Source organism: Chiloscyllium plagiosum, chromosome 29 (genome assembly GCF_004010195.1).
Source record: "Chiloscyllium plagiosum isolate BGI_BamShark_2017 chromosome 29, ASM401019v2, whole genome shotgun sequence".
NCBI classification, from domain to species: Eukaryota; Metazoa; Chordata; class Chondrichthyes; order Orectolobiformes; family Hemiscylliidae; genus Chiloscyllium; species Chiloscyllium plagiosum.
In genome coordinates, this window is record NC_057738.1 from 41,122,281 (window position 1) to 41,143,888 (window position 21,608).

General features: G+C 39.9%; 1 protein-coding gene across 6 annotated transcripts in view; it reads right to left on the reverse strand.

Annotated features, from left to right (window-relative positions):
- Positions 1-21,608, reverse strand: part of LOC122564560 (cadherin-6-like) — a 208,646-nt gene that overhangs the window by 82,535 nt on the left and 104,503 nt on the right. For 5 of the 6 annotated variants that reach the window (XM_043719632.1, XM_043719629.1, XM_043719630.1 and 2 more), the window contains exons 5-7: positions 8,126-8,293; positions 3,246-3,433; positions 2,892-3,148 (exon numbers count right to left, since the gene is read on the reverse strand). In XM_043719632.1, coding sequence (XP_043575567.1) covers positions 2,892-3,148; positions 3,246-3,433; positions 8,126-8,293 — 613 coding nt within the window. The remainder of the gene's footprint in view (positions 1-2,891; positions 3,149-3,245; positions 3,434-8,125; positions 8,294-21,608) is intronic. The other variant, XM_043719634.1, reaches the window with a different exon arrangement.

Sequence of the window (21,608 nt, forward strand, 5' to 3'; positions counted from 1 at the left end):
TCTACATCTTTGGCAATAAATGCCAAAAATCCATTTGCCTTCCTAATCGTCTGTTGTACCTGGATGCTTGTTTTCTGTAATAGATGCACAAGGACATCCAGATCCCTCTTTGAAGACGATCTTTGAAGTTTCTCTCCATTTAGATATGCAAAACACCAGCAATTGCTCTAAATACTGTGTCCCTTCATACTGCAGCATGTGATTTGCCCGATCAGTGCAGTGCCCTTGTCCCATTGCAGAAGAATATTTTTTTCAAACTTTGGTTCAAGTTTTGCCCTAATCTCTTTGATCGATTGTCCAACATGTGAGTTACATGTAGGGACACGTCTCGGAAACTAAATCAGCACAAACAGCATTGGTATCCCAAAGGGCTCGGTGGTATGTTTTGATCCACATGCAATGCAATTGGCACAAAATGACGACAATAACCACAAATTATGTTAAATCAGGGTGTATTATACTTCCAGAATTCTTAAGTGGAATTGGCCGTTTTCCCTTTAGAAGATAAAACATGCCTTACAACATTGTGTCATACACTCAGGACATTAAGTGATAATAAACATTTAAGTATTGCTGAAAAGAGACACTTTTTATCAAAGATTTTCATCTTGCATTAATCAGGACAACTTGCAAGAAATACGAATGGTGAAACATTTTATGCATGAGAGGAGACTGCTAATTGTTTGGCACTCATACCAAGTCATTTGTGTCAATTGTAAATAGTTGAGGACTCAGCTATGATCCCTATCTCTCATTAAACCTTACTAACTAAAGAATAGTTCATTTCAGCCTGATGTCTGTTTTTTTTTGTCAGCTAGTGAATCTTCTATCCATGCTGATATAAGCATGAGCTTTTATACCGCAACAACCTTTGATGTAGCACCTTATCAAATGAATCATGGAAATTTAAACACATTACATGGACTGTTCCCCCTTGATCCACAGCATGTGCTATTTCCTCATAGCACTCCATCATTTCTCATGTATGAAACTACACTGCCTCTGCCTAATTACCTTGAACATTTCAAAGTGATGAAAGGTGTGTTATTTTATACATTAAAAACATTTACTAGACTTTGGATTCCATACTAATGCAATATAGGCGTTGACCTATTGTTGTGAAATGATTTAAAAAGTAATTAAGTCAGACTTTCTCAAGCCATGGTTTTTAGAACAGTGTATGCTAGAGAGCAGATAACAGAAAGCTCCCTGAGATGTTATTGGAAGTTAATTTATGCTGTGGTGCTTACATCTGAAGAGAGAAAAAAAACAACAACCATTAGTTTAGTAGTACCTAGCATGACCAAGTGTTTGTTTTGAAAATATTGTTTAAAACGTTAGTGGTTCAGTTTGAAGAGGGACCTGATTGAAATCACATACAAGTATAGTCTCTCCTCGAGAAAGGAAAAGTTTCAGAGCAGTTAAGAATGTAAGTTTCCTAAGTGAAAGTGTTTAGCTTGTGAAATTTTCAGACCAGGAGTATTTGGTTAGAAACTTGTATTGTTTATTCAAAGCTACGAAAGTCTAAGCTTGCAGTGTAAATGGTCAAGGGAAAAGGCCTCATAGGACCAAAACTGTGAAGAAGTAATTAAGTTAAACCTATAGAATTTGATAAGGAAAAAAAAAGTCTAGTTTTCTGAGTAACAGTAAACTTATGGTGATGGGGAATAGATAGACTTTTATCTTGTTATGTCTTGAAACCTTTCAAATTGACTTGCATTTAGATAGGTTGATTGGCTTTACTTTTCTTTCTTTTGTGCAATAAATTTCTGTTTTATTGTTAAATGTGAAACTGCAGCCTCGTGTGCTTATGTCTCAGGGAAAGACGGCTACATTAAATTAAAAAGAAAAACAAAATATGATCTATCATGCCAGAGTTCATTCTGGGCTTTGACTTGTCACAGTAATATTGGTTGGAGTCACAATGCTGCTATCGGTCCAACATCCCTTTGCAAATTCTTATCTGTTTTAAATGTCTGTGGAAAGTCTTACTATTTGTTGTGTATTTCTAGTCAGCTTTCTCTAGTACTCTAATTGATTCCCTTTTTATTAATTTTTACTTTTTTCTGTTCTTTCTTACATTCCATCTAATTTTCTGAATTCAAACAATCTTTGCATAATAATACACTTTGTTTAATGTTAACGTTATTTTTAACTTTTATATAACTATAAGTAGTAGTTCCTCCTCTTTGATTTTTTTTCTTACTCATTGGAATATATCTATCCTGTGTATTCTGAAATATCCCCTTAAATATCTGCCATTACACCGCCAATAGCTAATCATTTAGCCTAGTTTGCCCAATCAGTTTTACTAATCCTTCATTCATTCATTCATCTTTGCCCTTACTTAAGTTTAAAATATAATTTTGGACTTTTCTGTCTGTCAAACTAAATGTAAAATTATATCATGTTATGATCACTGCTACCTAGGAGCACAAGGGCACTAATTAATCCTATCTCCTGACACAGCACCATGTCTTACATGGTCTGCTCCCTCATTGGCTCCAGAAAGCACAATTTTAAGAAATTGTCCCAAAAACATTCTATGAACTCTTTTTAATGTCTCTGCCCATCTGAGTTTTCCAGTCTAAATGTAGAGTAAAATGTCCCATGATTATTGGCATATCTTTCTGACAAGTTCTCATTATTTTGTCCCTTGTACCCCATCTTACTGGGTCATTAGTATTAGAGGACCGTATATACTCAAAGAAGTGAATTCTTGCCTTTATCTCTACCCAAACTACTTCTACGCCCTGGTTTCCTGAATATAGGACATCAGTCTCTATGGTGCTAAAACCAACATTAATCAACAAAGCTACATCTCTACCTTATCTTAGCTTCCTGTCCTGTAATACGAACACCCTGCACTCTAAAAAGATGGTAAAGCTTACCTAATCAAGCTATGAGATGCGTCAGGATCCTGTGCAATTACGGTACCGATAATAGTCCCCACATCAATGTCTTCATATACATCGAACATGTAAAAGGGTCTACTGAACACCGGAGGCTCATCGACATCTTCAACAGCAATCCTCACAGTGGCTACATCTTTGTATGGACCCAGGTAAAGGAATCGTGGGTCAAGCCGACTGTTCGTTGCCTCAACTTTTAAGGTATAGCTTTTCTTGTTCTCATAGTCCAACATCTGCTTTAGAAGAACAAAAGTTTAGATAATCTGATTGCAAATAAAAAGAATCACAATGGAGAAATGCCAGAAGAAAGAAAACTACTGTGTGTGTCTGCACCTTTTTGACCAACACGACACCCTCTTGTGTGGCCTTGTCTGTAATAATGTCAAACATATTCATCCCATCTCCATCAATGATGTGATAGGTTATTTCTGCATTTTCTCCAATATCTGCATCATAAGCTTTAATTCTGCCAACAGTCCCACCTTCTGGGGAAGACTCCTTGACGCTCATTTGGTATAAACCTGAAGAGACAAGACATTCTGATTTATAGGATCAGATATTACAATGGGTTACACTCCAATAACACTCAGCCAGGTGTGTATGAGCCTGGGCTTGCAATGAGTCATTAGTCTACATTGAAAAGTGCACTAAATCGAGTGTGAAGTTGGCTTAACACAGGGGTGTAATTGTAAAGGTGACACGTATTTCACAAGGACTGATCCTCTTAACTGAGGATGCAAAAACTCTCCAGTTTCAGTTGACACAGACAATGGCCCATTGAGCAGTAAAGGTAACATTGCCATAGTCGGATTAGTCCATAGGACTACCCTCTCATTAGAGAGAGAGAGAGAGAGAGACAGTTAGTGGTGGTTTAACCTGAAGGTCAGCATGCCTCAGCCACAGGGAGAGGTTGAGAAAGACAGGTCCTTATGGTAACCTCAGCCAGTGCAGGAATTGAATGCAAGCTGTCAGCATTACTCACCAGCTGTCCAGCCAACTGAGCTAACCAACCTCATTGAGACACATTTACTGAGTGTCAGAGGTCAACTTATACCCATGAGCAAAGTTTTACCAACACAATAAACATTACAAGATGTTAAATTTGGAATGAGAGTATAATGACACAAATTGATTTCTTGTGCCCAGCCCCAGTTCATTATTGTCAATCATTGTGTTTTTCTAAAAACAAATTGTCTTTTTTTAAAGTTCATTGTCAAGTTGTTGTGACCATTATTTGACTTGTGAAGATTTTGGTAGGTCTCCCTCTGAAGACTTGGAGGTACTGGTGTCAGACTGGGGTGGACAAAGTTAAAAATCACATGGCACCAGGTTATAGTCCAATAGGTTAATTTCGAAGCACTAGCTTTTGGAGAGCTGCTCCTTCATCAGGTGGTTGTGGAGGTTAACCCCTGAACGCTCCGAAAGCTGGTGCTTCCAAATAAACCTGTTGGACTATAACCTGGTGTTGCATGATTTTTAACTCCCTCTGAAGACACTTGTTGGATGTGAAAGACTTGCTAAGCTACTGAGCCTGTAAATTTTGCAAACATGAGAATGTAGCCAGAACAGATAAGACCCATTCATGAACCAGCTGGGATTTCACAACAATCAACAATTTCATGGTCAGTTTATCAATAATTTAGTTTCTTCACAGTTACTTTTTAACCAAATTCAATTTCCTGACATCCCCATTCGATATGAAGTGGAAACTAGATGAAGAATATTCATCCAGTTCTGAAGAAGGGTCACTGGACCTGAAACGTTAACTCTGAAATGTTTCTCTCTCCATAGATGCTGCCAGACCTGCTGAGTTTCTCCAGCACTTTCAGACTTCATTTATTTCAGATCTCCAGCATCTGTAGTTCTTTGTTTGATTATAGTTGAAAGGTATCTTTTTTAAAAAAGATTTCGAGGAGATATGTTTTCTGAAGCTGGATTCTACATTGGTTTCTGTTTGCATTGCCTGGTGAGGGAACTCCAGAAGTGAGTTCTCTGTCTGCCCAGGAGTGACAGGGGAGTTAGGACAGTGTTAATGACTGGGCATAATTAGCCTGTCCCTTCTGATTGATCAGTGAGTAGCTGGGATATCATTGGGAAGGCTATCTTTATGGGTCCATGGGAACATGCTCAACACAGTCTGAATCCATTGATTTTGGGAAAGGGGACTCAGGATTCAAAGAAGTCTAAATAGGTGTTGTAGACTGTCAAAGCAAAAACTCTGACCCTCCTATCCACAACAGGAAATAAATCAGACTTTTTTTTGAAAAGGGTGATCTTGTTGGACTTCTGCTTGCCCTTCCTGCTCAATACTTTTGACAGGTTTCGTCCAGTAGAAAACCAACCCAGCTTCACTCAAATGTCATTGACTTCAGGCTGGTATCCAAGCCAGTGAGATTAACACTAGGAAAGATGGCATGGCACTACTGCCTTGTTACCATCTGGTGAGGGTTGAGGAGGAGAAGTACAATTACTCTCCATGTTATTTGTTTGCATTACTGGGGTATATATGTTTGAAAGTTTCATCAAGGGTCAAAGGTTCAAAGGTGGCCAACAAAGAGAGGTTGGGTGTTCCAGGAGTAGGTTAGAACAGATTATTGAGAAGCAACAATCCAAATACCACACAGCATCCAAATGGACACAGTCAACATATGACATGTGACTTAGGTGTGAAGATTTAGTGACCATGAATTGGAATGACAATACGCCCTGGTCTCCAGTGTCTGCCCTTATCCATCTCTTCGATCCCTTAATGTTGATAAGAATATTAAGCCAAAGCTAGGAGAAACTGAGGACTGCAGATGCCGGAGGTCAGAGTTGAAAAGTGCGTCGCTGGAAAAGTACAGGAGGTCAGGCAGCATCCAAGGAGCAGAAGACTTTATGTTTCAGGCATGAGCTCTTCATCAAGAATGTTAAGCTAAGGCTGTCATGAATTGATCCTCCCCCTTCACCCTGATCCATGATTCTTCCTTCATGGCTGCTCTTTTTATTTTTTTTTTATTTTTAGAACTAGTGGTTATTTTATGTCAATCACCTTCCAGCTCAACATACCTGGGATGGGGTGTCTAACCCCACTGCTGTAGATCTTAACTCTTTGGGACCATCTTTGCTTAATTCTCAAAAGGATACCTTACCACCTTCACCCAGCCAGCTTAGTTCAGATTTGTGGATATCACTCTTTCTCTCAAATTCTCATTATGCTTGATTATACTAACAGAGAACTGCTCTTACACTGCGACTTTGGTAAGACATTTTGGTCTTTTAAAAATACCTTATTTATGTTGCTGTGTAGGCTTCCATTATTGGTATTTTGTTAAGGACTTACATATGATGAGCTGTGAAAATTATCTCATTTGAGACTTTATGAAGAAACCTGGACTTGTCTTTTTTTATAACTCATTGAAGGAACACAGTGGAACACGTTAATAAAATATGTGAGTCAGGTGACTTCAGCTAACTGTTCAGACTTACTGGAAGTCACCTGTCTGAGAATATGGCTGTCAGATGTGTGGCTATTTGATATTTTTGGAGCTCAGATGGTGTGTAGTATGTGAAGAGATAAGACCCCCCAGCTCAACTTTTGCCATTTTTCTGAGAGACCCTTTTGAGGGTTATGTGTGATAATTGAAAAGCTAAAATGACTATTCACCCTGGAAGATTTTGAAAAGATTTCTTCTCAAAATCCTGAATAAACTGGCCTGAAAAGATCTCAGGAGGACAACTGCCTGTGTTCTGGTGACAGCCTTTGATATCTAGTCACCTGCCATATAAAAGAACCCTAGACTGAAAGCAATCTGGAACATTTCATATCCTAGCCTTTTATTTTCCAAAGACTGACAACAATTTTGGCCAAGATATATTTTTTTCAAAGCTAATCTCTGCAGAGAAAGTTTCCTTATTTCTTTCTTTAATTTGTGTGTGTGTGCACGCAAGTGTCAGTCTAGTGTTTGTATGTGTGTGTACATGCATCTAGTCTGTGTATCTAGTGTATCTGTCCAGTATGTATTTATGTGTGTGTAGGCACATGCATGTATTGGGTTATTTAGAAGGGTAAATATTGATAAAAACATATTTCAACCTGTTCATTAGTCAGTTTTGCATAGAGTCTCCACAGTGTGGAAGCAGGCCATTTGGCCCATCGAATCCACACTGACCCTCTGAAGAGCATCCCATGCAGACACACACCCCCTACCCTAACCCTGCATTTCCCATGGCTAATCCACCTCACCTGCACATCCCTGGACACTATTAACAATTTAGCATGGCCAATCCACCTAAGCTGCATATGTTTTGACTGTGGGAGGAAACCAGAGTACCTCAAGGAAACTCACACACTCAAGGGGACAATATGCAAACTCCACACAGACAGTTGCCTGAGGGTGGAATCGAACCATGGTTCTTGATGCATTGAGGTAGCAGTGCAAACCATTGAGCCACCATGCCACATCTTTGTCAACAATTGTGTTGCTCAGTGAAGAAACCTGTTTGATGGATCTCTTTATTCTGAACCTACTATAGATAAAGCAGATAATTGGCTGGATCAGTAACTGGGTAAAACATTTAAATTTACATTGTGAGTGTTGGAGTCATAGGACTAGAAAGAGGCAGTGTATTCCTTTCATCTTGCTTGCCCATAACAAGGTTAGCAGATTGTTAGGATTGAACAGAGATTGCTGAGACACTGAACACTTGTAGCCAGAGGTCAGGAATTGTTGTACTCTTAAACTTCTCAAGGTCATAGGACAGTCAATTCTTACAGTAGACAAGGCTTTCTGCTTCCACTCTGCCTGTGTAAACAAATTATTTTGATTCTCAAGCATTCATTCTATCAAAGGAATATTTAACAGAATACAATTTAAATAGCCAGGCTATATTTTTCTGAATAATCAAAAACTATCTTTCCAATAGGTACATCATTTGTACATTGTTCTCTGACTTGAATGTTGGGTAATGTGTGTGGGTAGTTAGTAAACTATGGATTTAATATTTTCAGAACCCTTTGTTTTAATCAGCTTTATGTAAATCTCGCAAAAGGATGTTTTCTACATTGGAAGTGAATATTATTTGAGTAACATTCCTAACTGTGTAGACACTAGACTCATTCAGACTAAAAAGGTGTGATGGCGCTCAAATAGGTTTATGCTTTTATTCATAAATGCTACATACTGATAAATTATGGATCTAAATTTAGCAGCAAATCATTGACTGTAACTCACTTTGAGGAAATCTGGGAGGATTGTCATTAACATCAGTGAGGGTGATGTTTACAGATGTTGTGCCTGATAATCCTCCCATCTGTCCACCCATGTCCTTTGCCTGGATGATCACTTGATACTGCTCCTTTGCTTCTCTGTCCATGTTTGGTAAAGCTGTCCGAATAATACCTACAATAACCCACAAGGACAAAAATAAATCAAATTAATCAGAGTTGCAGGGAATTAATAAAACAGCAGAAAAAAAACAATTACCAGATTCTTGGGGGATTTTACTCTTGTTCAGTCACTGAAATCTAAGTCAGCATCTTACATTATCTGAAAAATTACAAACATCTCTGTAATAATTACTAAACCATGCTGTGAAACAGTAAAGTAACATGTTAGCCTAACCAGCAAAATCTAGCTCCCGGAAGGTTCAGATTGCTAACTTTGCTGATGGGTGTGAAACTACAATAGATAGATCACAGGGTCATAATTTTGATTTCTGAACTCTGTTGCATTAATTGATCTCAGCCAAGGTGAATGCATGATGTTAAAGTTGCTTGCAATTTTGTTGGGGTCAGAAGGAGAACATGTTCAGCCAGATTTATTATAACCGACAGAGTCATAGAGTCCTACAGCATGGAGACAGATCCTTTGGCCTAAACTGGTCCATGCCACCCAAAATGTCTAATCACACTATCCTTCTAAATCTTTACTATCCATGTATTTGTCTAAATGTCTTTTAAACGTTGTTAATGTACTCGCCTCAACCACTTCGACTGACAGATCATTTCACATGAGTACCATCCAATGTGTAAAAACGTTGCCCCTCAGGTTCCAATTTATTCTTTCCACTCTAACCTTAAACTGATGCCCTCTAGTCCTTGATTCCCCAGGAGAAAGTGAGGTCTGCAGATGCTGGAGATCAAAGTTGAAACTTTATTGCTGGAACAGCACAGCAGGTCAGGCAGCATCCAGGGAACAGGAGATTCGACGTTTCGGGCACAGGCCCTTCTTCAGGATTCCCCAACCATGCGAAGAAGACTGAGTACATTTAATGGTATACTTGTTATGAAGATGTGGGTGTACCATACCTTTAGGGAAGTTAAAAGCTAGCAGAACTACCTGACAGCACCAAATATTCTGAACAAAATATAATGAAACCTTCTGGTCCAGCAGTTAAAGTAGCTGGTTGCCTGGAGACAAAAACAAATTCGAATTTGGCCAATCAGTTTAAATTATACCCCAAATACCAACTTCCAATCAAGTTTGAATTTAATATATTGACATTATTAAAAACCAATGACACATCCAATGCTTTGGGGTATAAGACCGGGGAAAATCAAACAGTTGGAGAAGAACTGCCAAGCCAACGACATCTGCAAACAGCCCAGAGAATAGCTCTCTTAAAGGTACCTTTATCGATCAGCAACCTGTGAAGCATAATCACTAAGAAGAAAACAAGACACAGGAAGATGCAAATAGAAAATTGGACAGATGGCTGGTTTTGTAAACTTGAATTTTTGGTAAATCTTAATCATGGGGTTTTATTGGACTAGTATTATAGAAAGGAAAAGGTAAAAGATAGGTTAGAGGAAGGAGTTGTAAATAGTTGTGAGTTAATTATTCTCTGTTATATCTTAAGATATAAAGTTGTTAATTTCTACATTAAGTTGTTCTTGGTCTCTCGAATTTTCACAGATTACTGCACGGGATAAATCTTTTCTGTGTTGCTGGTTTAAATTAAGCAGGACGGTTTACCCGGTATCATAACACACTGTAAGGGCAGAGTCTGCTAGGAGAAAGTGAGGACTGTGAAATGGAAATGGATAATGATTCTGGCCATTCATGAAGATTGCACACAATGATAGCCATCATAAAATAATCATTACTTTGCCCAGATTATTCCATTCATTAAGAGATTAAAAGATATTCCTAGGTATACAAACAATTTTGGTAACTTGGTGCAACTTGATTAATACAACAAGTAACGGTTAACCACAAAAGAAAATTATTTAAAATCATGGTCTCATGTCCATCACTTGTGGAGAATTGAAATTACAAACAGAGTCGAAAGTGTTGTGCTGGAAAAGCACAGCCGGTCAGGCAGCATCTGAGGATCAGGAGAAACGATGTTTCGGACATAAGCCCTTCATCAAGCTTATGCCTGAAATGTCAACTCTTCTGCTCCTCGGATGCTGCCTGACCAGCTGTGCTTTTCCAGCACCACACTCTCGTCTCTGATCTCCAGCATCAGCAGTCCTCACTATCTCTCTGTCCTGAAATTACCAACATACAAACAATGGACAAGAGGAGGTGCCTGGTCCTTTGAGCCTGTCCCACCATTCAATAAGCTTATGTCTAATTTGATTTTAACCTCAACGCTTCAATCCTGCATTCCATTCCCTCTTCCAATAATCTTTCATTATGATCAAGAATCTAAGTCCTTTCACTTTAAAACATGTCTCGTACCTTTTATGGACATAATTATGAGATTTATTTAAGTTATATTGGTTTAGAGCAGCCAGCTGTGGACCTTTAACACTTTAATATTTTTAAATCACTCCAGTTAAACATCACAGCACTCAAAAACATGTAACTTTATTCGGAGCATCTGCCCTAAGTTCACAGGTTGGTTCAGTGAGTGGAAACTTGTCACATGTAAGTTGATTTGAGTGTTGCCACTTTATGAGCAGGGCATTTTCTAATGAGATACGATAAAAATTTGTGCTAACAGATCATAGACACTCAATTTGTACCGGGCGTAATATGTGTGTGGAATTCGGCAGTCACTCACAACGGCTTGATTGGTTGCAGATGAGCAAAACCAGTAAAATCTAGTGTAAATTCCATGCCAAGTATATAATATTCCCACTGGCCTCTCACTACGTGGAGGTCCTGCAAGTGGCATTGCCTTTCAGAACCTTCAGTCTTTGCTCATACATTAAAAAAAAAACAGCTGCTTTGGTGAATGTTTTTTCAGATTAGATTCCCTACTGTGTGGAAACAGGCCCTTCAGCCCAACAAGTCCACACCAACCCTCCAAAGAGTAACCCACCCAGACCCATTTCCTATCTGACTAATGCACCTGACACTACGGACAACTTAGCATAGCCGATTCACCTAACTGCACATCATTGGATTGTGGGAGGAAACCCCCACAGACACAGGGAGAATGTGCAAACTCCACACAGTCACCCAAGGCTGGAATTGAACCTGCGACCCTAGTGCTGTGAGACAGCAGTACTAACCACTGAGCCACCGAGCAATTGGTGCCTGTGCAAAAAAGCCCAAACATAAGCCAGCACCTTCAGATCAGAAGGGCAAATACTCCAGCATTAATTCAGTACTATTGAATTTAGACCGCTTAAAATTCTGCACTGGGAGCCTGGACTTAGATTTTACTGTCACTAAGATTATGTTAAATACCATCTTTCAGACATTGCCGTCCCCCAGACAGCTATAACTCTCCTTTAAAAAACATTGAAAATTTAAAGACCAGATGGAAGCTATTCAGCCCATGTATCTGTGCTGGTCATCCAAGAGTTAATCTAATCCCTTTTTTCTGACTCTTGTTGTATCACTGGAGTCTTTTTTATATTCCATGCTGCTCCATTAAAAATAAATGCAAATTGATAGATCTATGGGAACAGTTCAAATAAATCCAGAGAAAACAATTTCCTTGCTCAACAAAATACATGAAAATAGCAAATGTTGCTTGGCAGAATGCCTTGCTTATGACTCACAACAGACCAACATCTTATTCATCTGTTTCGTCATGTTATTTCTCAACAGATAAATTATTATGGGACAATGCTGACCACTCACTGCCAAACACTCCAGCTCTGTTTCTTTGGCAGAGCGCAACTGTGATCACAAACCACTTACCAAAAAGATATTGCATCCGTTGTCATACATCTAGTCAAGACGATGCATGTCACTGTGAATTTCTGGGTGTTTCTTAAATGGTTTCAGAATTGTAACCTCTGTCTGGATGTTTATTTAGCCAATTGCTTGTTCTTCAGAATGGATCCTAATTTTCCACAATGGTGTAAAACCAATGAGGAGTCACCTGCCTGGTTTGCATTTCTCGTGCATTTTATTTTGTTTTGTTGGCTACATGTTTCCTAAATTATTTCCTTTTGCTGCAATCTTATAGCATTGAACTTACACTGTTTAGAACAGTGCACTAGACTCCTGGTGTTAGAGATTGCTGACACTTAGATTACGCTGAACATCCTCTTACAGTTGTTGCTGTCCCCCCGAGAGCTGTAACTCTCTTTCAAAATAACATTGAAAATGTAAAGGTCAGGCAAAGCCTATTCAGCCCATTGTATCTGCTGACTGCCCAAGAATCAACCAACCTAATCCCTTTGCTAACTCTTGCGGTATCGCTCTGTATAATTCAACATCTCAGTACATGTCGAAGTCCTATGAAATGAAAGGGTTTTTTTGCATTTCCAACCATTTCAGGAAATGGACTTCAGAATCTGGTCACATGTTGAATGAAATATTCTTCCTCAATTTACCTCTAATCTTCCCACTGGGTTAGGAAGCAAAAGAGAACCATATCGTCCGTCCCCCAATTCCAAAGTATTGGGGTATTCTCATTTTATACAAGGTCAGTCTCCCATTGGAATAACATTGCAGATCTCTCACATCTTTCTCATCCATCCACAGAGGGAACAAATCTTCTTACACTGACTTGAAAGTCTGCAGCACAACTCTGGAGTTAGCTTTGATTTATTTATGCTTCAAGATGAATAGCCAACATTATCTATTTTGTATTATTCTAGCTTCAACCACAGAGTAGACCATTGTTGCAGGGATGTGGGATGGAAACACTTCTTCTATGCTTGCCCAGTGTTGCTCATGATCATTATTATGATTGAGATGGGAGGCAGGCATTGTATCTCTTCAGTCCCAACGTTCCAGGAATCACACTTCAATATAATTGCTTCACCAACTTCCCAATACAGACATTTAAATTCAAACAGACTTAAAATAAAAATGTTGCCATGAACCAGGTTTCTTCAACAAGCACAAAATTATTGATATATTGAAAAACAAACCTAATGACTTAAAACTGTAAAAACGTTACACATGTAGTTTGTAATATCAGACTATAAATGTTTGCCTCCATAAATGGCCCAAAAGATGCATACACTAAGTAAAGAGAATTTTTTTTTAAAATCTGTCTACAGAAATAAACAAAAACACTTTTGGTCCAAAAGTCTTTGGTCTTGAAGGTAAAAAAGATAAGGTTTGAGATATTCTGATGGCTCTTTGTCTGACTTTACAGTGCACAAAGACAGGTGGACCTTGACACATGTAGTTGTCACTGGGGCTCTTTGATGATTCAGTCATTCAGGAGATATCAACAAATGCTTCTCATATGAGGGCTGTCAGACCCAGGCTCTAGGCACCACATGGGAATTATGGGGCTGCTTTTCCAGAAACGGGAGAGCTGAGCTGGGAAGCTCCTTCTCCTTTAGCTGGCTGGTGACCAATGGAAAATCCAAACAATCTCTAACCATATTCAAATGGAACAGCCACAAAATCCGGGCAAAAGAAAAGTTCAAAGGAAAAGTTTTCACTCGAGTGAATTTAAGGAACAAAGATCAACAAAACTGTATGTCTTCCAAGAAAAGCCTTCTTGAAAATAAATTCCAAAGCTTTTCATTGACATTTTAAAAAAGTGCACTAATCCAGGTATCTCTACAAGCCTTCAAGCTCACATCCATAAATGAGATGAAATATGAACTTTCATAACAACTTTATGGAGATTAAAACCAGGTCAGTGTAAAAATGGCATTGTTCCCAATCTTCTCAGTTTCCTGGTCATCAGGATGGAGTTAAATTTGCCCCTACAGGGCATTCCATCTGATCCCATTGGCTCATTTGGTTAAAATTGTCCCTTAACTGCCTCAATGTACTGACAGGAGCAGATGTCAGCATTCTGGGAAAATCATTAAAATAGCTGAAGGCAGAGAACATGTATTTGAAGTCATTGTGTTACACAGCATGGAAACAGGTCCTTCAGTCCAACTTGTCCATGCCAACCAGATATCCTAAATTAATCTAGTCCCATTTGCCAGCACATGGTCCATATCACTCTAAATCCTTCTTAATCATGTACCCATCCAGATGCTTTTAGATTTTGTAATTGTACCAGCCTCCACCACTTCCTCTGGCAGTTCATTCCATACACACACCACCTTCTGTGTAGAAATGTTGCCCCTTAGGTTCCTTTTAAATATTTCCCCTCTCACCTTAAATCTATGCCCTCTAGTTTTGGACTTCCTACTCTGGGAAAATGACAATGGCTATTCATCCTATCCTTGCCCATCATAATTTTATAAACCTGTTTAAGGTCACCCCTCAGCCTCCGATGCTCAGGGGAAAACAGCACCAGTCTATTCAGCTTCTCCCAATAGCTCAAACCCTCCAACACTGGCACCATCCTTGTAAACCTTTTCTGAATCATAAGAAGAAGATAAGTACATAAGAAATAGGAACAAGAGTAGGTCATCTGGCCCTTTGAGCCCATTCTGCCAATTAATAAGATCATGGCTGATCTTTTTATGGCCTCAGTTCCACTTACCCGCCCTCTCACTGTAACTCTTAATTCATGTACTGCTCGAAACATTATCTATCTTAGCTTTAAAAACATTCAATGAGGAAACCTCAACTATTTCACTGGGCAGGGAAATCCATGGATTCACAATTGTCTGGGTGAAGAAGTTCCATCTCAATTCAGTCCTAAATCTGCTCCCTGTAATTTTGAGGCTCTGCCCTCTTGTTCTAGTTTCACATAATCTTTCCTAAAGCAGGGAGACCAGAATTGAATGCAGTATTTTAAAAGTGACCTCACCAATGTCCTGTACAGCCGTAACATGACACCCCAACTCCCATACTCAATGTTTTGACCAGTGAAGATAAGTATGCCAAAAGCCTTCTTCACTATCCTGTCTACCTATGATTCCACCTTCAAGGAACAATGAACCTGAACTCCAAGGTATCTTTGTTTGGTGCACTGCCCAGGGCTCTACTGTTGAGTGTATAAGTCCTGCCCTGATTTGCCTTTCCAAAATGCAATGCCTCATATTTATCTAAATTAAATTCCATCTGTCACGGCTCGGCTCATTGGCCCCTCTGACCAAGGTCCTGTTTTTCCTGCATGTTCTGTTTCAGAAACAGAAAAATTGGCTAGTTTGCTTAGTTTTGCATCTCCAAAAGCATTTACTGATTGTGAAGATGCGGGGGAATGGTGGGGTCACTTAACAAGAATGAATAAGTAAAACTATCCCCTTCATTGATTTCACTGTATTGTACCAGCTGTGGACTGGAGGATATTCCAACTCACAATGCTGGATTGTCTGGTTTTGTGAGATGTTGAGATGTTGTCATGTTAAAAAAAATGTTGATGATGTAGCCAAGAATTTTCTGGGACATTGTACGGTATCACAATCAATAGTCATCCCCTCGTTCGGAATCCTCGACCAGGAAATGCTCTAAACCACCAGAGAATCAACTTCATGGCTACGTTTCAAAAGAATAGGCTTGGTTATTACCAAAATCCTTCTCATCTTACACTCATCAGGACAAATGCAAGAATGCCAAATTTCAAACAATCAGAACAATTTCCATTACAGGAGAAACTGGTTGGCAAGCCACATCTGAAGACTGAAGCAATGCCATGGAGTATCCAACGGGGAACTATACATTTCTGAATAATTCAGAAAATGTGCAAGGCTTGAACTTTTGTTTTGCAAAGGTGTGGCCCTGTGTATGAATGTATGTCACTTCTTGTGGTAAATGTAAGTGAGTTGCATTCTGGGCTTACCTGATTACCTTAAATTAGTTGTTCCTGTTATCATCAGACCTCAACAATCCTTCCTTAGTCAATATTCCAGGAGAACTATTTCCCTGTCGACCATACCAACTCACACTGACAGCCCAGTCCTGACACTACCAGTCCTGAAGAATGACTATGCCCAAAACGTTGACTCTCTTGCTCTGATGCTGCCTGACCTGCTGCACCATGTTTTATCAACTCTGACTCTCCAGCATCTGCAGTCCTCACTTTCTCCAAATTGAAGGGTATCTAAACATGACTCAGATTTCCACTTTTTGAGGAGATCCTTCCAATGGAGCTTGTTTTCTCATGACTTACACAGGAGCCATGCTTTAAAAGAATCAGTTTGCTAATAACCGATGTGGGAGCATCAATTAAGCTAACAAATGGCTCAATACATCTTTTAAGTCATTTTCAAAGATGCTTCTTGCCCGGATCCATTTTTGTAGTCTCGTTCAGCCCTACTATCGAGCAACATATTTGTGTTCATCCAATTACAGTTCCTTCAGCACTGTGACAATAATCACTCCACCACTAGTGACTGTACCTTCATCTATTTAGAACCTGAGATTCTTCCAAAATCATCTCCAAAGCTTGATCTTTCTCCCCTCTTCTTATAATCGACCTATTCGACTGACCTCTTGGTCGTTTGTCACAGCATCTCGATATAAGACCAGTTTCAAATCAGATGGTGACAACCTAGTGACATTATCACTGGAATTTTAATCAACTGACCCAGGCAATGTCCTAGGGACCCAGGTTCGAATCTCACTCTAGCAGATGGTGAAGTCAACAAAAATCTGGAATGATGTGTTTAATTAGATTAGATTAGATTACTTACAGTATGGAAACAGGCCCTTCAGCCCAACAAGTCCACACCACCCCACCGAAGCGCAACCCACCCATACCCCTACATTTACCCCTTACCTAACACTAAGGGCAATTTAGCATGGCCAATTCACCTGACCTGCACATCTTTGGACTGTGGGAGGAAACCGGAGCACCCGGAGGAAACCCACGCAGACACGGGGAGAACGTGCAAACTCCACACAGTCAGTCGCCTGAGGCGGGAATTGAACCCGGGTCTCTGGCGCTGTGAGGCAGCAGTGCTGACCACTGTGCCACCGTGCCGCCCACCAAAGATGACCATGAAATGATTGTCAGGTGAAGAAACCCATCTGGTTCACTAATGTCTGTCAGGAAAGGAAACAGCTGGCCTACAAATGATTTCAGACCGACCCTAATGTGGTTGACTCCTCAGTATAACTTCGGGGTGGGCAATAAATGCTCAGCCAGCCAGCAATGCCCTGAGAATGAGTAAAAAATACATTGATTGATAATCACTATGTGAAGCAGTATGTATAATTTCATTGGAGCAAATTTGCTGTATAAATGCACGTTGGTGTTGTATTCATTAAGGTGTATTGAGAGTGTAATTGGTTTGGAGAGGCAGAGTGCAGACTGCATCAACCCAAGAGCAGCTTTCGCAGCCTGACTGATTTTGCTTTCCTGTTAACCTCACTGGCATGGTGGCACCAATCCATACAACCCTGGAGGCTGCGACATGTTAACTCGGTCCAGAGCACTCAGTGTATTAGACCCCTCACAGCAACTCCACCCCAATTGCATGTATCTTGTAAGGAACAGATGGAGGCGCCAGTTCTTAACAAAAGGCCAGTCGGAAACCTCTTGGGTTCACCACAGGACAGCAGCTGAACTGCTGAGACATTTCAGTCCCTCCAGGTGAATTCCTTCAGCTTCATCACACGCTGATCTCAGCAATAGTCTGAACAACTTACTTTGCTTCTTAAGAAGCGTCTCCTCCTGAACAGTACGTCACATTCAAAAACTGAGAAGCTTTAATTTACAAATGATAATGATCATTTATTTCTCTTCTCCCTCCCAGCTGTATTCTTTCCACCATGAAGACAGCCTGCTAATTACAGGGACCATTTAGCTAACTGGATTTTTAGGTGTGCAGATTTGTAAAGCACTGAAATTATTATCAGTTCTTGGGACATTTTTTGGTCTTTTTTTTTAAAGACAACCACAATGACCTACTTTCCAGATTGCTGTCTGTGCCAAAACATCCGATGTTGCAATTTGACTAAAATGAGCTGTCGTTTTTATTTTGCTCTCAATTTTTTGATCGTATTACTCTCTCAGTACTTATCCACTCATGCGATCAACATTAGCTGAAGGATTTGGCAGCTTGAATACGTGATACCTGGGGTTTCACTAGAGCTGCAATATCAGTGATGCCTTTCACCCAGTCAGCCAGAAGTGGCTTTACTGAATAGGTGGGGGCTGGGCACATGGAGATGTGGAGGTCAAATGCTTACAAGCAGCGGCTTGGCTTAACAGAATTAAATAATCAATTTATCTGATGGGCTGGACGTGATTTGAGAGAAACATTCTGTCTCCCTATCCCTACAGCCTCCTCCAGTCTCACACCCCTCTGAGATCAATGAACTCCTCAGATTCTTGACTGTAGAGCATTCCTGATTTTAATTCCTGTACCACTGGGCAATCATGGCTTTAGAACCAAATCCCCACATTCTGGAACATCCCTTGCCATCTCCTATTTTTAAGATGTTTCTTAAATCATCTCTCTCAGATGGAACATCAGGCCAGCAATTCTAATATCACCTTTTGTAATTCAATGTCAAACCTCATCTGATAATGTTTCTGTGAAGTGCCTGAAAATGTTTGACTCTGTTAATTAGGTGCCATATGAATGTATTGCTGTTGCGCACAGTAGTTCAAAATAAGTCAAAGCAAACTGCTGAGGAATATAGAGTCTTATAGGCCAGGCTATATCTATAATTGAGTAGTGCAGATAACTAATATTTGATTAGGCTAGTTTCTCCTGCAATTTTTGAAACCAAGTCGAACCATGAATTTAAACATTGCCTCCCAAAAACACCGATACGTAAAGACTTTGAGAATATATTGAATTTTCTAAGTACAAGTAAATGAAATTGAGTTTTGATCAGGTTTATACATCCATATCTCAAGTAAAACATAGAAACAGGAGTAGGCTATTCAGCCCCTTGAGCCTATCCACCATTCAATCAGATCATGGCTGATCTGTGGCTTAACTCCATATACCTGCCTTTGGCCCATATCCCTTTGCTGAACAAAAAAAATCTATCTCAGATTTAAAATTACCTGATCCAGATTCCATGTCATTTGTGGAAGAGAGTTCCAAACATCTACCATCCTTTGTGTGTGGAAACATTTCCTCCCATCTCTCCTGAATGGTTTGGCTCTAATTCTCAGACTATGCTTTCAAATCCCCAACTAGTGGAAGCATTTATCTTTATCTACCCTGTCATTTCCTTCAATCAGATCACTCCTTAACCTTCTAAATGGTAGAGACAATAGGCCTGATTGGCATAATCTTTCCTCATAACCCCTGAATGCTGGTTTCATTCTTGTAATCCTGCATTGTACTCCCTCCAAGGCCAATAAATCCTTCCTAATGTGTGGTGCCCAGATGTGCTCTTAGTACTTCATTTACATGTACCATGTGTGAATGTTGGTAGATTTCAAGACAAGGTGAAGGTGACCATTGCATAAGCTGAAAGTGGGAGAAATTGAGGACTGCAGATGCTGGAGATCAGAGCCAAAACATGTGGCACTGGAAAAGTACAGCTGATCAGGCAGCATCCAAGGAGCAGGGGCATTTTGAGCATAAACCCTTCATCAGGAATATGCTGGAAGTGGCTGACTGGATTGATCCTAGTCTCTCTATTCCCTTTGGATTTCATGTTGCATGTTTAGAATTTTAGCTTCATTTTCAGACATTGTTTATTATTAATAGCTTAAAAGATTGCCTGCCTTTCTGTGGTAACCCATAATCTTCAGTATCAAATGTAAATCGTTGCTTAATCTCTTCATCACTAATATTTGATGAAGTGAGCAACGGCGGGAGTTACAAAACAGCTCGTCATGCTGTAACCCAAAAGTCCCCGAGCAATCACATTACAGCTGTGCAAAAGCACCATTTCTCTGTTCCATTCAGGTTAATCCAGCGTATTTTGTGCATAAAATCCCATTAGTGTTGGGATATTTGAGGCAGCTCAATTACTAAAAGATTAGACTTGTACAGTGCGGTATTCCAGATCTCATACTGCAGAGGTCTGCACCGTTATATTGTCAGACATGTAATGTCCTGAATAATTGAAAGGTGATGCTGGTCAAAAGCAGATCATCAATCCCTTGTGAGTTCTGACATTTCAAATATACAGGCCACACTGTGGGAAAGGTGACATTGGGAAGTGATATATCCACAAAGAAGGCAAAGTCCATTTGTACAGAAGCCATATTCCATTTACATGGCTCGTTTATCTATCTGAAATATTGACAGATTCCTCCATCACTAAAATAACCTGCCCTGTTCTCAAATGCCAGCTTTTCGATCACCACCTCAACTTGTGCTGTTATTTTTACAATGAGACGCACTGGTTACATGATAATGATTTTTGCAGAGATGGGTCCATGATGAGGCATACAGTAACCAATGAGACACACCTCCTACACGCTGTCAAATGTCCATGCATCACGATAACTTTACTAGACAATACTGGATTGAATGGGTGAGTTGCCTTATGAGGAAAGGAAGGACAGGCTTGGCTCATATCCACTGGAGTTTAGTAGAATAAGAGGTGACTTAGTTGAAAGAAACAAGATTGTGAGTGTAAAATAAAAACAACGAACTGTGGATGCTGGAAATTAAAAACAAAAATCAGAAGATGCTGGAGAAACTCAGCAGATCTGGCAGCATCAGTGGAGAGAGAAACAGTGAATGCTTCATGTCCAGTGACTCTTCTTCAGAGTCTTCTTGAGTTCTGGTGAAGGGTCACTGGACTTGAAATTTTAATTCTGCTTTTTCTCCGTCAATGATGCCTGACCTGCTGCGTTTTTCCAGCAATTTCTGACGTTGTTTAAGATCCTGTTTAAGAGGTTTACATAATCACTTTATTCCAAGAAGCATAAGTGATAGCCCTGAGAGTGAGGTTACCTGATTTGGCCAGTGTTCAGGGATAGGGGGGAGTGACTGTACATAAGGTGGGTAAGGGGGAGCCAGGAGCATGGGCATTGCAATTGTCAAATAGAGTTGAGTTTTTTCTCCACTTGACTGGGTGAAAGTGAAATTTAGAGTGGATAAGTTAACTGAGCAGGACACCCTGGTGGAGGAAGTAATACAATTGAGGAGAGCTGAAAGGGATATGGTTGTAATTGGGAACAGAATAGTGAGGGGGAATTCACACTGGAATCTGCAACAAAACGTGTGAGTCCAGATGGGGTCATTTTCAATCAATGCCTGGGTTCAGGGTATCTGCTCTGGGCTGGGGAAAAACTGTCAATGGAAGAGGAAAGATCTAGCAATTGTGGTCCACACAGATTCTGATGACATACAAACAACTGAGGAAATTTGAAAGGCTCAGGGCTAAATTTATAAGAACTTTAAAGGTATTAATCTCTGGAACACTACCATAGCCATATGCAAAGGGGGATTTTTTTTGAGACATGAACTTGTCTCAAAATCTGTACCATTGGAATGGTCTACATGTGAGCAGCTTAACTAGACAAGTCAAGAGGGTGGGGGGGTCATGCTGGGGTCAATGTAACAAATCA